At 50.6% G+C, this 16599-nt stretch overlaps 1 protein-coding gene across 6 annotated transcripts in view; it reads left to right on the forward strand.

The window, feature by feature from the left end:
* The first annotated feature begins 15 nt into the window (after positions 1 to 15).
* LOC147031580 (uncharacterized) overlaps positions 16 to 16599 on the forward strand; it is a 38560-nt gene continuing 21976 nt past the window's right edge. For 2 of the 6 annotated variants that reach the window (XM_085865519.1, XM_085865487.1), the window contains exon 1: positions 16 to 6740. Coding sequence is in view for 5 of the 6 variants with exons in the window: in XM_085865487.1 (XP_085721613.1) it covers positions 23 to 1288 (1266 nt within the window). In the remaining variant the exon portion in view is untranslated. Of the gene's footprint in view, positions 6741 to 13914; positions 15385 to 16599 lie in introns of those variants that run through there. The other 4 variants (XM_085865502.1, XM_085865479.1, XM_085865493.1 and 1 more) reach the window with 4 other exon arrangements.

A 16599-nucleotide genomic window follows, 5' to 3' on the forward strand; every position in this document is an offset into this window, starting at 1 on the left:
GAGGGATGAATTGGGGGGAAAGATGGAGAAAATGAAAACTGAGATGCAGGAGTGTGTGGATGTTAAATTGGGAAAAATACAAAGTAAATTCGAGGATAGATTGGAGGAAACAAAGGTAGAAATTACATTGGAGCGGGAAAATATACGGAAAAAATTGGTAGATAAAATTGATGCAACGAACATTCGGGTTGATAAAGTGGATGAAAGCCTGGAACGTCATCGTGCCTGTGTGGATGCTCGTATGCAGCTGCAAGTTGAAGAGTGGGGAGAGCTGAGGAAGCAAGGGATGAATTTGGCGGAGGAGGTAAAACGATTGGAGGCTCGTTTGGACGAACAAGATAAAATTACGAACCAAGATGAATTCTTGGATAAAGGCCTGGTAGAGCCGTCTTTTGTAAGTAGAGTATCCGGGTTGGTTGAGGAGCAGCTACAAACTCGCGACGGAGCCTTGGAGGAGGTTGTGCGGGCCCAGAAGATCCTGCGGGAAGAGGTGAATCGGTCCATTCAACGTTTGGAACAGGAGGCAAAATTGACCCATGAGACCCTCACCACAAAACATCTTTGGCCACAGTGGGCTCCGAAATTGGATACGCAGCCACAAGGGTGTTTGATCCCTGGGCTGGATTCGGACAAGGGAGAAACTGAGAAGCGGGCCGCCGTAAAAGTGATCCCCCTGGTAAATTTTGACGGGTCAGGGAGCCTTGAAGCTTTTCTGACGCAATTTGAGTGTATTTCCCGACTAAACGGGTGGAATGAGCGGGAACGTACAGGGAATTTGGTGGCAACGTTGCGGGGACCAGTCGCAGATGTGTTAAACGTGATAGCGGAGGGGATGTTGACCAGCTACCACATTTGCGAGGCGTTGAGCCGTCGGTTTGGGTTTGCAGCGAACTGTGATCTGGTGCGGGCCCAGCTCCAGCACTGCAGATTAAAGCCGGGTGAGACAGTGCAGGAGCTGGCACAGGACATTTACCAATCAGTCAGGATCGCGTATCGGGACCTAACAGTGGAGGCATGGGACAGACTGGCACTCGAGAAATTTTTAGCTGCTCTTCCTGACCCTGAGGTCCGAGCGCTAGTGGAGCTACAGGATCCACCCACCGTGCACCGAGCGGCCGAGTGCGCGGCCAGGCTGGCCTCGTGGAGTCGGCCGGGTCGGGTGCCCGAGAGGTCATCGGTGACGATCCGACAGGCGGAGATCCAGGATCAGGGAGGGGGGCTGGGAGAAATTGGCATTACCCAAATGTTTCAGGAAATTTGCCAGAAACTCAAGTTTGATAAAGGGTAATCCGGTAGTTAGTGCGCCAAAGCGGCGGGGTCCAGCCCAGCCAATAGAGCAATTAGATTATGGCCGAGGGGGTCCGGAACCGGAAGAGACATTTCACCAATACTCACGGGGGCCTTTTATGGGGAGTTGTTTCTGGTGCGGGCGAAGAGGACACATGCAACGATATTGCCGGTACCCGCTGATGGAGGGACCCTCCAATAGACTTTTAGACTCGGAGAAGGTGAATCCTCCTGCTGAACCGCCAGGTCTATCCGAGATGCCCTTTCATAGGTCGGGTCCGGAGATCACTGTCGGGGCTCGGGGAGACTAGATTTGGCTGAGCATATACGGCCATGCTCGGCTGCTGAGATTGTGGCGAAGTGCCTCCTTTGGTGAAAAATAGTGATTTGTGGGAAAATTGGCATGGGTTTGTAAGTTCTGCTGGGTTTTAGAGTGACAATCGGGACAGTGGGTAATTGGTAACAAAGCGGGAACGAGTGGCTGTCCAATGGCTGGTGCGTGGATCGGGTGAGGAGAAATGCTGTGTGAGTTGTTTCAAGTTAAGAAGTGAAATGTATGGTGCACACGTTGATTTTTTATTGGACATGGTGTGGTACCAAGGAAGGCCATGGTCGCTGAAGTGTTAGAAATGCAGGTGTCACATGCAAGGCCGATGGGGTGGGGGAGTCATGTGGGTTTTGTGGGTGGGGATGATGTGCTTGTCCACAGGGATTGCTGAAGCTTACGGTGAGCGGGAATTGCGACCCCCTTCAAGGAGATTCACCCCTGGTGGCTAATGGTGACAGTGTCTGGAGGCAACTGGGAGAGGGTCTGGTTGGGCGACCAAGGCGGGTAGGACCTTGGCGACCCAGGAAGGCCAGAGGAGCTAGTGAGACCCTTTCCAGTGTGTTGTACGGGGTTAGAGCTGATGGCTACCAGGGGGGTGGGAATCAAAGGGAGTGGGGCGGAGAAACGTCCGGGTTGGACTAAAGCTTACCTTTTGGCATGGTTGCACCTGAGATGCCCCCATCATCTTGTGGGAACCCACCCCACGGCCATGACGGGATTCAGCCTGCATCATTAAAATGGGGACCATGACCTAGAAATGTGATGATGACCATGGTGTGAGTGTTGTGAAGATGTGTGAGTCCCACTCGATCCCGCACAACTTGACATGTGCAGCAAGGGCATGAGGTCCGCATAATTTTGGGGCAAGCAAATTTGAAAACTGGCTCCCCAGGTAACGCTGGGTCTATTCGCATCCACTGGGGGACGCGGTCAAGTGTAAATATCCCTTGAATAGTGTCGTTACGGCTTAGAGTAGGAATGTAAAGTATAAGTGTTGTGTTTTTTGTTTTTTTTGTGGAACCTTTTGTTTCCCCTCCCCAGATCACTAGAAGAGTGTTGGGCAAGAGCGATGATCCAGAGGATGGAGTGCAACTTCGCTCAGTGCTCTCATGTGATAAAATAAAAAAATATATATAATAAAAAAAATGAATGATTGTTTAGGCGAGGATAAGGCCATGAGGGGGTAGTACATTAAGCAGGATAGGTAAGTTTGCTGCGACTCGCTGCCCATTGCCCCTCCTACTTTATTTCGTTAGGTTAAATAGGTGTGAGTCAGTAAGTGTTAAGGCTGGTACGGTAGCACCTTGATATACCTTGCAGGAGCTGCGGTACCAGAAGAGGGGGCAGTGTTACGTTTGAGGGGGGGGTATGCATTCAAAGGGTAATTAGGATGTTTAATTAGGTATGCCATGTTGTTCGAGTGTACCAGGATCTCGATGTAATAAGTAGCAATTCAGTGGTGATAAGTTGTCTAGTGAATGTCCATTTCTTCAAGGGGGAAATGATAATTGTCACGTAATTAGACAGGGACACGGGATAGGGTAAGTGTATCTGCGTAAGTCCTTTTAGTATTCCCTGGAGGCTTGCCGTGACGTCACAGGACAGTGCTGCGGATGGCTCTGCCCCGTGATCACGATTGGCAGAAGGCGACGGCGGAGGGCCAAAAAACGGCTCGATTGGAAGTGACGAGGACTCGAGGATAAAAAGGCTCTGTTCGGGGAAAACGCGAGGAGGAAGAAGATCGGGACAGAAAAACCGTTCTGGTGGAGGCTGTTGTGCTGGGAGCGTGCTGTTTGTTGGGCTGATTCAATCCTGGATTTGATCGTGTCTCGTGGCCTTGCTGTCCCTCGTGCCTCACCTTGGTTGGCTCTGGGGTTCTGCTGGCTCGGAGTACGGGGTCGAACGGCGGGCGGACCTGCCTCCCTCTCCTGCTCGCAACTTGGTGCCAGAACTGGTTCCCTGGCGGCTGTGAGCGGACTTGGGCCAGGACCAGGAGGTCGACAGCACCACGGGCCAGCCTGACCACCAGGACCAGCTACGTTTTGTGTGTGTGTGTGTGTGTGTGTGTGTGTGTGTGTGTGTGTGTGTGTGTGTGTGTGTGTGTGTGTGTGTACCTGGCGCCTTAAAGGGTTTGAGATTGGTATATCCATTGGAATTGTTTGTGTTTTCCCCACGCCCGAACCCACACCACCATCCCGTCGAATCGCCCCGGATCCCTCCTCTTGCCGAGTCTTATTATTTCTGGTTAGAGAAATAAACATCATTAACTCAGTGAAAAGCGACTCGTGCCACCTTCCTCGTCCCGTTTGCGGTAGAGCGATTAGAACCGCCATCTTTGGGTTATAGAAATAAACCGCCTCCATCGTTTCGGCTCATTCTACTTTAGCGGGACTGTTCAAGTCCCGTGAACGTCACAATATTTTGCTAAAATTGAATTGTTTTTGTCATTCTCAGATCAACATAAGACCGAGATCACTCCATTGCTGCCAACAAAAGTTAATTAATGTTATCCTACATGGATTCATCGGGTTTGATAGCATTCTTTATAGAGTTGTGCAGCTCGGTAAAACTGAATTTTTGACTGTGGAATTTCCCTGCTCCATCCTTCACACGTCTTTGTTGGCATATGTCTGGGGCAACAGTTTAGCGTAAATATGTCACTTCTGCCAGAAGTTCTTTCTCCGATAGTGTACTCAGTAAATATAGACTGTCTGGGGGCAAAGGTCCTTTGTGCTTTTTGCAAGTTTGTCTTGTATTCAATAGCCTAGTATTTTTCTTTTTCTTCAAGTCTTCCTTTTTCCGAAATTACTTCATTTCGGTCCGATGCAGCATCCAATCAATTTTAAAATGTGATTTGCGTATTCCTTGACCTGAAAAACATATGAAATGATATATTACAAGCCTTATTATTCACATTAGAGAACGAAAACATGAAAAAGGTCAATTTTTGGCCGCCATTTTGAATAAATTAAGGCCCCGGTGGTCAAAGGTCATCGGAGGTAAAAAAAAAAAATTCGACCAGATTCGGATTCAGCATGGAAAACGGCCATAGAAAATGCTATGCACAAAATTTCAATGATATTTACCCAACCCTAGACTGAGTTCATGCTTCAGTCACATTTGGCTCGGCGGCCGTAGGGTCTAAGAAATCTACGGCCACTAGCAATTATAGGGCAGCCACAGTATTTCCACGGTCACACTATGTAGCAGTCACATATGTTTTTATTTTTCGGGTAGCCGCACGGGGTATTTAGAAATTGTGGAGACTGAAAACGTGGGGGTGCCGTACGGTCTTTGATTTGATGTCGCACGGTGACATCAGGGCGTCCCTGCGGCTGCCATAGAATTTTCAAGGCAGACGCAAGGTAGCCTCAAGGTGCCCGCAAGGCGACCGCAGGGGGGTCCTAAGGCGAACGTAATTTTTTTTTGTTTTTTTTGGGGGGTTGGCAAAATTCATTTTTCATTGATAAGAGCCTACGGCAGCCGCATGAATAACGCAAGCCCACCGTACGCCCTACGTACGGTCGACGTGGAACATCTACGACATGGCTACGGTTTGTCGAATTGCTACGGCCAACCTAGAATTGAAAAAAGTTATAACTCCGTGCTTTAATTCCACGGACACCCCTACGGCCTGTAAAAGATAGCCATTCGGCGTAGGGCCACCTTGAGGCCACCTCAGAAACTCTGCGGCCGCCGCACGTTTCTGTCAATTCGGGGGGGGGGGGGGTACAGCCGCCGTATCTGAGCCGTAGAGCAAATGTGACTCATGCTTTGGTAAAGCATGTCGTCTGGGACCCGGCCGTCGGTTTGCCGCCGATTGTGACGTCATCGATTCCCTCTTTAAAAATTCTATCTGTATTCAATGTTTTTATCCCCGCCATGTGGCGGAAGGTGGATATTGTTGTCACCCAGGTTGTCCGGCTGTCCGTCCGTTCGGGCATCAACATTTATAGCTGTGAGTGCGATAACTCATAAACTGTTCACCATATCGATTTGAAATTTGGGTCACACATGTACCACCTGAAAAGGAAGAACCCTATTGATGTTGGGCATGGCCGGATCCAAGATGGCCGACGAGGGCGGCCATCTTCAAAAAAATGTTTTTTGTAATAAATGGAAAACCGCTTATCTGATTTCAATTACTTTTGGTTTCTACGTTCCTCACGCCTGGGGAACTTTTTCGAGATGATGACCAAATGGTGTCTTGTTTCCAATTCACCTCCCTCATTATCTGGAATATGTATGACCTTTTTCATTCAATGGTGGGGGATTCCCCATCTCTGATGGTATATTTTAATCCGATATCTGAACATACCCCACGATCAGCAATTTATACATGTTAACACGGCGTTTGTCCAAGTGAGGAAAAACTCTCTTGGGGAAGGGGCGAGGGAGAAATGAAGTCACCACAACCTCCATCACAGCGAGACCCTTCGTCCTCACAACGAGACCCTTCGTCCTCTCAAGTTTGGTGTGGTGGTCAAAATACACACAAACAAGACACGAAATTGCGTACTACAGGATGATGATGATGTCGAAAGTAAAAACGATGATACAATCCACGTGAACCATCTGTGGTGATCCAACATGGCAGATCGCAAGTGTGATGACGTCACACGTATGTTGCGTGTACAGATTGTTGAGGTGGAGTGAAGTTGTTCGAATGGGGGGAGGAGAAGGTGAAATGGAAATAACACCTCGGATTAAAACAAATACAATGCATTAATTCATGAAAAGATTTTAAAATAGACGATGACTGTTATTATGATTAAAATATCATTCGGTTCAAGTCCCTCCGGCCGCCACCAAACCCCAACCCAACTCTTCCCCATGATAAATAATGATTTATTTATTTTAAAAATTACGACACGACGATGACGAACACAGAGAATGCACCACGGTTCCGTGCTGAAACTCCGCCGTTGAAGTGCGAGGCGACCGACGTCACAGATGTAACCACGTGGTTCCAATGGAACAGTCACGTGATACTCAGTGCGGCGGCGTGAGGATCTCGCGCTGCTCGACGTGTTTTCGACGGCTCCAGGATTTTTTTACTGTATAATTTTCCACAAAGCGTCTTGGCTTCCAAAACGGGGCTTTTCAAGAATAAATCGCAACCAAGGTACCTCACACGGGGTTTTCACAACATTAACAACTTAATTTTATCTCTTCATGTCGAGTGTAACCCAATTACGAGTTATTTTACTCTGGTGATTTACCTCCATTTACCTCACTTCCCCCATCCCCTCCATTTACCTCACTTCCCCCATCCCCTCCATTTACCTCACTTCCCCTATCCCCTCCATTTACCTCACTTCCTCAATCACCTCCATTTACCTCACTTCCTCAATCACCTCCATTTTACCTCACTTCCCCATCTCCTCCATTTACCTCGCTTCCCCATCTCCTCCATTAACCTCACTTCCCCATCCCCTCCATTTACCTCACTTCCCCCATCCCCTCCATTTACCTCACTTCCCCCATCTCCTCCATTTACCTCACTTCCCCCATCCCTCCATTTACCTCACTTCCCCCATCCCCTCCATTTACCTCACTTCCCCCATCTCCTCCATTTACCTCACTTCCCCCATCCCTCCATTTACCTCACTTTCCCCATCCCCTCCATTTACCTCACTTCCTCAATCTCCTCTATTTTACCTCACTTCCCCATCTCCTCCATTTACCTCACTTCCCCCATCCCCTCCATTTACCTCACTTCCCCTTCCCTCCATTTACCTCACTTCCCCCATCCCCTCCATTTACCTCACTTCCCCCTTCCCTCCATTTACCTCACTTCCCCCATCCCCTCCATTTACCTCACTTCCCCCATCCCTCCATTTACCTCACTTCCCCCATCCCCTCCATTTACCTCACTTCCCCCATCTCCTCCATTTACCTCACTTCCCCATCCCCTCCATTTACCTCACTTTCCCCATCCCCTCCATTTACCTCACTTCCTCAATCTCCTCTATTTTACCTCACTTCCCCATCTCCTCCATTTACCTCACTTCCCCATCCCCTCCATTTACCTCACTTCCCCTTCCCCTCCATTTACCTCACTTCCCCCATCCCCTCCATTTACCTCACTTCCCCCTTCCCTCCATTTACCTCACTTCCCCCATCCCTCCATTTACCTCACTTCCCCCATCCCTCCATTTACCTCACTTCCCCCATCCCTCCATATACCTCACTTCCCCAATCTCCTCCATTTATCTCACTTCCCCATCCCTCCATTTACCTCACTTCCCCCATCCCTCCATATACCTCACTTCCTCAATCTCCTCCATTTACCTCACTTCCCCCATCCCCTCCATTTACCTCACTTCCCCCATCCCCTCCATTTACCTCACTTCCCCCATTTACCTCACTTCCCCATCCCCTCCATATTCCTCACTTCCCCCATCCTCTCCATTTACCTCACTTTCCCCATCCCCTCCATTTACCTCACTTCCCCATCCCCTCCATTTTACCTCACTTCCCCAATCTGCTCCATTTACCTCACTTCCCCATCCCCTCCATTTACCTCACTTCCCCCATCCCCTCCATTTACCTCACTTCCCCCATCCTCCATTCACCTCACTTCCCCATCCCCTCCATTTACCTCACTTCCCCATCCCTCCATTTACCTCACTTCCCCCATCCCCTCCATTTACCTCACTTCCCCATCCCTCCATTTACCTCACTTCCCCATCCCTCCATTCACCTCACTTCCCCATCCCTCCATTTACCTCACTTCCCCCATCCCCTCCATTTACCTCACTTCCCCATCCCCTCCATTTACCTCACTTCCCCCATCTCCTCCATTTACCTCACTTCCCCATCCCCTCCATTTACCTCACTTTCCCCATCCCCTCCATTTACCTCACTTCCTCAATCTCCTCTATTTTACCTCACTTCCCCATCTCCTCCATTTACCTCACTTCCCCCATCCCCTCCATTTACCTCACTTCCCCCTTCCTCCATTTACCTCACTTCCCCATCCCTCCATTTACCTCACTTCCCCCTTCCCCTCCATTTACCTCACTTCCCCCATCCCTCCATTTACCTCACTTCCCCCATCCCTCCATTTACCTCACATCGCCCATCCCCTCCATTTACCTCACTTCCCCAATCACCTCCATTGATCTCACTTCCCCCATCCCTCCATTTACCTCACTTCCCCCATCCCCTCCATATACCTCACTTCCTCAATCTCCTCCATTTACCTCACTTCCCCCATCCCCTCCATTTACCTCACTTCCCCCATCCCCTCCATTTACCTCACTTCCCCCATTTACCTCACTTCCCCATCCCCTCCATATTCCTCACTTCCCCATCCCCTCCATTTACCTCACTTTCCCCATCCCCTCCATTTACCTCACTTCCCCCATCCCCTCCATTTTACCTCACTTCCCCAATCTGCTCCATTTACCTCACTTCCCCCATCCCCTCCATTTACCTCACTTCCCCCATGCCCTCCATTTACCTCACTTCCCCCATCCCCTCCATTCACCTCACTTCCCCATCCCCTCCATTTACCTCACTTCCCCCATCCCTCCATTTACCTCACTTCCCCATCCCCTCCATTTACCTCACTTCCCCCATCCCCTCCATTTACCTCACTTCCCCATCCCCTCCATTCACCTCACTTCCCCCATCCCCTCCATTTACCTCACTTCCCCATCCCTCCATTTACCTCACTTCCCCCATCCCCTCCATTTACCTCACTTCCCCCATCCCTCCATTTACCTCACTTCCCCCATCCCTCCATTTTACCTCACTTCCCCAATCTGCTCCATTTACCTCACTTCCCCCATCCCTCCATTTACCTCACTTCCCCATCCCCTCCATTTACCTCACTTCCCCCATCCTCCATTCACCTCACTTCCCCATCCCCTCCATTTACCTCACTTCCCCCATCCCCTCCATTTACCTCACTTCCCCCATCCCCTCCATTTACCTCACTTCCCCACCCCTCCATTTACCTCACTTCCCCCAGCCCCTCCATTGACCTCACTTCCCCACCCTCCATTTACCTCACTTCCCCCATCCCCTCCATTGACCTCACTTCCCCCATCCCCTCCATTTACCTCACTTCCCCCATCCTCCATTTACCTCACTTCCCCCATCCCCTCCATTTACCTCACTTCCCCCATCCCCTCCATTTACCTCACTTCCCCATCCCCTCCATTCACCTCACTTCCCCCATCCCCTCCATTTACCTCACTTCCCCATCCCCTCCATTTACCTCACTTCCCCCATCCCCTCCATTTACCTCACTTCCCCATCCCCTCCATTTACCTCACTTCCCCCATCCCCTCCATTTTACCTCACTTCCCCAATCTGCTCCATTTACCTCACTTCCCCATCCCCTCCATTTACCTCACTTCCCCCATCCCCTCCATTTACCTCACTTCCCCCATCCCCTCCATTCCCCTCACTTCCCCCATCCCCCCCATTTACCTCACTTCCCCCATCCCCTCCATTTACCTCACTTCCCCCATCCCCTCCATTCACCTCACTTCCCCCACCCCCTCCATTTACCTCACTTCCCCCAGCCCCTCCATTGACCTCACTTCCCCCACCCCCTCCATTTACCTCACTTCCCCCCATCCCCTCCATTGACCTCACTTCCCCCATCCCCTCCATTTACCTCACTTCCCCATCCCCTCCATTTACCTCACTTCCCCCATCCCCTCCATTTACCTCACTTCCCCCATCCCCTCCATTTACCTCACTTCCTCAATCACCTCCATTTTACCTCACTTCCCCATCTCCTCCATTTACCTCGCTTCCCCCATCTCCTCCATTAACCTCACTTCCCCATCCTCCATTTACCTCACTTCCCCCATCCCTCCATTTACCTCACTTCCCCCATCTCCTCCATTTACCTCACTTCCCCCATCCCCTCCATTTACCTCACTTCCCCCATCCCCTCCATTTACCTCACTTCCCCCATCCCCTCCATTTACCTCACTTCCCCCATCTCCTCCATTTACCTCACTTTCCCCATCCCCTCCATTTACCTCACTTCCTCAATCTCCTCTATTTTACCTCACTTCCCCATCTCCTCCATTTACCTCACTTCCCCCATCCCCTCCATTTACCTCACTTCCCCCTTCCCCTCCATTTACCTCACTTCCCCCATCCCTCCATTTACCTCACTTCCCCATCCCCTCCATTTACCTCACTTCCCCATCCCCTCCATTTACCTCACTTCCCCATCCCCTCCATTTACCTCACTTCCCCATCCCTCCATTTACCTCACTTCCCCCATCCCCTCCATTTACCTCACTTCCTCAATCTCCTCCATTTACCTCACTTCCCCATCCCCTCCATTTACCTCACTTCCCCCATCCCCTCCAGTTACCTCACTTCCCCCATCCCCTCCATTTACCTCACTTCCCCCATTTACCTCACTTCCCCATCCCCTCCATATTCCTCACTTCCGCCATCCTCTCCATTTACCTCACTTTCCCCATCCCCTCCATTTACCTCACTTGCCCCATCCCCTCCATTTTACCTCACTTCCCCAATCTGCTCCATTTACCTCACTTCCCCATCCCCTCCATTTACCTCACTTCCCCCATCCCCTCCATTTACCTCACTTCCCCCATCCTCCATTCACCTCACTTCCCCATCCCTCCATTTACCTCACTTCCCCAATCTGCTCCATTTACCTCACTTCCCCATCCTCCATTTACCTCACTTCCCCATCCCCTCCATTTACCTCACTTCCCCCATCCCCTCCATTCACCTCACTTCCCCCATCCCCTCCATTTACCTCACTTCCCCATCCCTCCATTTACCTCACTTCCCCATCCCCTCCATTTACCTCACTTCCCCCATCCCCTCCATTTACCTCACTTCCCCCATCCCCTCCATTTACCTCACTTCCCCCATCCCTCCATTTTACCTCACTTCCCCAATCTGCTCCATTTACCTCACTTCCCCCATCCCCTCCATTTACCTCACTTCCCCCATCCTCCATTTACCTCACTTCCCCATCCCCTCCATTCACCTCACTTCCCCATCCCCTCCATTTACCTCACTTCCCCCATCCCTCCATTTACCTCACTTCCCCCATCCCCTCCATTTACCTCACTTCCCCCATCCTCCATTTACCTCACTTCCCCCACCCCTCCATTTACCTCACTTCCCCCAGCCCCTCCATTGACCTCACTTCCCCCACCCCTCCATTTACCTCACTTCCCCCATCCCCTCCATTGACCTCACTTCCCCCATCCCCTCCATTTACCTCACTTCCCCCATCCCCTCCATTTACCTCACTTCCCCATCCTCCATTTACCTCACTTCCTCAATCACCTCCATTTTACCTCACTTCCCCATCTCCTCCATTTACCTCGCTTCCCCATCTCCTCCATTAACCTCACTTCCCCATCCCCTCCATTTACCTCACTTCCCCCATCCCCTCCATTTACCTCACTTCCCCCCTCCCCTCCCTTTACCTCTCTTCCCCCATCCCTCCATTTACCTCACTTTCCCCATCCCCTCCATTTACCTCACTTCCTCAATCTCCTCTATTTTTCCTCACTTCCCCATCTCCTCCATTTACCTCACTTCCCCCTTCCCCTCCATTTACCTCACTTCCCCCTTCCCTCCATTTACCTCACTTGCCCCATCCCCTCCATTTACCTCACTTCCCCCTTCCCCTCCATTTACCTCACTTCCCCCATCCCCTCCATTTACCTCACTTCCCCCATCCCCTCCATTTACCTCACTTCCCCCATCCCCTCCATTTACCTCACTTCCCCCATCCCCTCCATTTACCTCACTTCCTCAACCTCCTCCATTTCCCTCACTTCCCCCATCCCCTCCATTTACCTCACTTCCCCCATCCCCTCCATTTACCTCACTTCCCCCATCCCCTCCATTTACCTCACTTCCCCCATTTACCTCACTTCCCCATCCCCTCCATATTCCTCACTTCCCCATCCCTCCATTTACCTCACTTTCCCCATCCCCTCCATTTACCTCACTTCCCCCATCCCCTCCATTTTACCTCACTTCCCCAATCTGCTCCATTTACCTCACTTCCCCCATCCCTCCATTTACCTCACTTCCCCCATCCCCTCCATTTACCTCACTTCCCCCATCCCCTCCATTCACCTCACTTCCCCATCCCCTCCATTTACCTCACTTCCCCAATCTGCTCCATTTACCTCACTTCCCCCATCCCCTCCATTTACCTCACTTCCCCCATCCCCTCCATTTACCTCACTTCCCCCATCCCCTCCATTCACCTCACTTCCCCCATCCCCTCCATTTACCTCACTTCCCCATCCTCCATTTACCTCACTTCCCCCATCCCCTCCATTTACCTCACTTCCCCCATCCCCTCCATTTACCTCACTTCCCCATCCCTCCATTTACCTCACTTCCCCCATCCTCCATTTACCTCACTTCCCCATCCCCTCCATTTTACCTCACTTCCCCAATCTGCTCCATTTACCTCACTTTCCCCATCCCCTCCATTTACCTCACTTCCCCATCCCCTCCATTTACCTCACTTCCCCCATCCCCTCCATTCACCTCACTTCCCCCATCCCCTCCATTTACCTCACTTCCCCATCCCTCCATTTACCTCACTTCCCCCATCCCCTCCATTTACCTCACTTCCCCATCCCCTCCATTTACCTCACTTCCCCCACCCCTCCATTTACCTCACTTCCCCCAGCCCCTCCATTGACCTCACTTCCCCCACCCCTCCATTTACCTCACTTCCCCCATCCCCTCCATTGACCTCACTTCCCCCATCCCCTCCATTTACCTCACTTCCCCCATCCCCTCCATTTACCTCACTTCCCCCATCCCCTCATGACATGAGTTGTTCGCTTGTCGGATATTTATTCGCCGGCGACCCCCCGAGCCTGGTACCACAGGGAATCACTTTGTAAAAAGGGGTCTAAGGGGGGTTGGTGGATGTTAAAGATCCATCATGTGTTTCACAAACAGTTGTGGAGTTATCGCCGGTTCCCTGAACAAATTGCAAATTCCTTTAAGTGAACAAACGTGTGGGTCAAACGATTCGTGAAAGACTTGAACCCACAACTGTTCCCACTGCCACACTGTGGTGGGGCAAAGTCAGCGCACACGAAGGTTCTTCAGCACAAGCGTTTTTAATGGCGTCTCCGGCTCCTCCTCCTCCTCCTCCTCCCTCCTCCCTCCTCCCTCCTCCCTCCTCCTCCTCCTCCTCCTCCTCCTCCTCCTCCTCGAGACACGGGAAACGATAGAATATCGGGCTCTTCAAATAGTCCACTTTCTTTGAAACACCTTGGTGGTGTGTGTGTGTGTGTGTGTGTGTGTGTGTGTGTGTGTGTGTGTGTGTGTGTGGTGTGTGTGTGTGTGTGTGTGTGTGTGTGTGTGTGTGTGTGTGTGTGTGTGTGTATAAATATGTGTGTGTGGTATGTTTGTGGGAAAAAGACGTTACATTGTGGAAATATTGCTACGAATTTGGAAGCCTTGTGCCCACAGACAGCCGTCCCCTTAAGCTCAGTTATATCGGTAAGGCCTAAATCACATTTGCTCTCCGGCAAGGATACGGCGGCCGTACGCCCTCTGAATTGACAGAAACGTGCGGCGGCCGCAGAGTTTCTGCGGTGACCTCAGGGTGGCCCTACGCCGTTTGGCTATCTTTTACAGGCCGTAGGGGTCTCCGTGGAATTATAACGCAGTTTTTTTTTTTCTTTTTTTTCATTTCTACATTCGCCGTAGCAATTCGACAATCCAAAACAAAAAAAAACTGGTAAAAAAATAAAATAAAAAATGAACCCACTCGTTACCGTCCGTCTGGCCACACGTTCGCCTTAGGGCCCCCCTGCGGTCGCCTTGCGGGCACCTTGAGGCTACCTTGTGTCTGCCTTGAAAATTATATGGCCGCCGCAGGGCTCCCTTAAGGTCACCGTGCGACATCAAATCAAAGACAGTTCGGCAACCCCACTTTTTTGGTCTCCACAATTTCTAAATAAGCCGTGCGGCTCCCCCAAAAATAAAACATTTGACTGCTACATTGTGTGACCATGGAAATACTGCGGCCACCCTATAATTGTTAGTTGCCGTAGATTTTGGAGACCCCACGGCTGCCGTGGCAAATGTGACTTAGGCCTAAGTGTGTGTTTCTAGTAAGGGTCCCGTCCCGAGTTCTAGTTAGGGTCCAGTTAGTCTAATGGGAATTGGATGTTCATGTGCTGCAGAGTTATTTTGATAGTTAGGATTTTTACATCAACAATAACTACAACAACACCTGCTTTCGCTTCCTCCCACCATCCTCCACCGGCACCATTGCACACGTGTGTGTCAGCACGTACGTGGGCGGAGTTCACGAGAACCTGATCTCTCTCTCGCCCAATTGGGGAGATGCGAGCAAGTTCCCCGGCGGTCGGCCAATGAGCACAGCCCACGCAGGATAATATTCCTCTGCCTGTTTGAGGGGCGGTCCGCCGCGACGGCCGTCACGCCCTCCCCCCGGTCCAATCAGCGGACTTGGCGCCCCTTTCGGCCATTCACGAGCCAATTGCGCGAGTAGTGAGAGGAAGAAGCCCCTCCCTCCAGAGAAGAGAGACGGGACGGCACGGTGTCTGCAGCTGCTGGTCTCGTGTTGCTGCTGGTCTTCTGGTCTCGTGTCGCTGCTGGTCGTTGGCTTTGTGCTCGTTGTGTGCAGGAGGAGAGTGCGGGAGCACGACGCTGTCCTCCGTACCCGGTGCTTGCCGCGGTATTGAGCTGCGGGTTCTAGTCCCGCCGATCCAGGACATCGAAGACCGCATGAGGTGGGAAGGTCCATTTCCTTTCTTTTGGGTGTGCGTCTGTCTGTGGGCCCGTCTTTAAGTAAGAACTGTTAAGTGCTTTTGCTGTACATTATTCACATTCCTTATAGTCGGTTTAACTCTGCCCTTTATGTGTTCCTTCCCCACCTATTGTAAATAAATATGCATTTGTTGAATGTTTTAGCTCGTTTTTGTGTTTCTTTTATTGGTTTAGCACGGTGCGTGTTGGGGGATTAAAAAGGCCGTTGCTGCTGTCGATGTATATTTGGACCGACGGGAAACGACTCTTCCCGTTTGAGCCCCGTCGAGGGTGTGAATACTCCGTAGTTCGCCACGTGGGCCTCTCGGTATTTTGAAGTTTGGCAAATAAACCTGTGCCCACGCGGTTGATTTCTTGAGGATTCACGGTCTTGTAAGGGACCCGTACCTTCAGTGTTATCCGAGGGTAACGATCTGAATTCTGGGTATTCGGTGGAGTCGACTCTGCAGCTCCATCTAGCGGTCGTGCTCGCCGCCGATACCCGGTCCACAACAATATCACCACTTTAAATGACCCATCGAAGATGGGCCAAGATGGCCTTCGAAGATGGGCCGCACTTGGAGTCAGGGAGTGATGATGCCATCAGAATAATAAATACCACTACTACTGTCAACCAGTACAAGGAATTTTGATGAGGCCAATTATCCTATCATGCGAATGCTTAATGTACATCACATTAATTGCATTAATCGGTTTATTTCCCCACGAGCGAAGTGCAAAGAACAGTTCAGCATTTGGTTCACTCTGTCGGTCTCTCATCGAGGAACTACGTCATTTATATTTTATTTTATATTTTGAACAACCGAACACGAATCTGAGGAACATGAACCTGGAGATTAATAGTTCAGCTCTGAAATTGGTAAATTGGATGGAATCTTGTCCCGAGCAAGAGCTGCATGGAGCCCGCAAAAAAGCTAAGCCCTGCTCAGCATGGAAAAATGGCTGGAAAAAGGCAGTTTTTTTTTTTTCTTCCTTTCTCGCAGTACAATAAAATTTTAAATCATTCCAAACGGGAAACTTACTGTTTTAGGTGACATCATTAGAGATGAACAAACATCGACGACACATTCACTCGTCCACCTGTCTCGACCGAAATCTTGTGTTTTTTTCACCTTTGCCTGATGTTGTTTTATTTTATGTGATGTTTCGTGGAGGGGCCATTGTTGTGTCAGTTGTTG

Source organism: Eptatretus burgeri, chromosome 2, assembly GCF_056783735.1.
Source record: "Eptatretus burgeri isolate ZD-2024b chromosome 2, Ebu_testis_v1, whole genome shotgun sequence".
Taxonomy (NCBI): domain Eukaryota; kingdom Metazoa; phylum Chordata; class Myxini; order Myxiniformes; family Myxinidae; genus Eptatretus; species Eptatretus burgeri.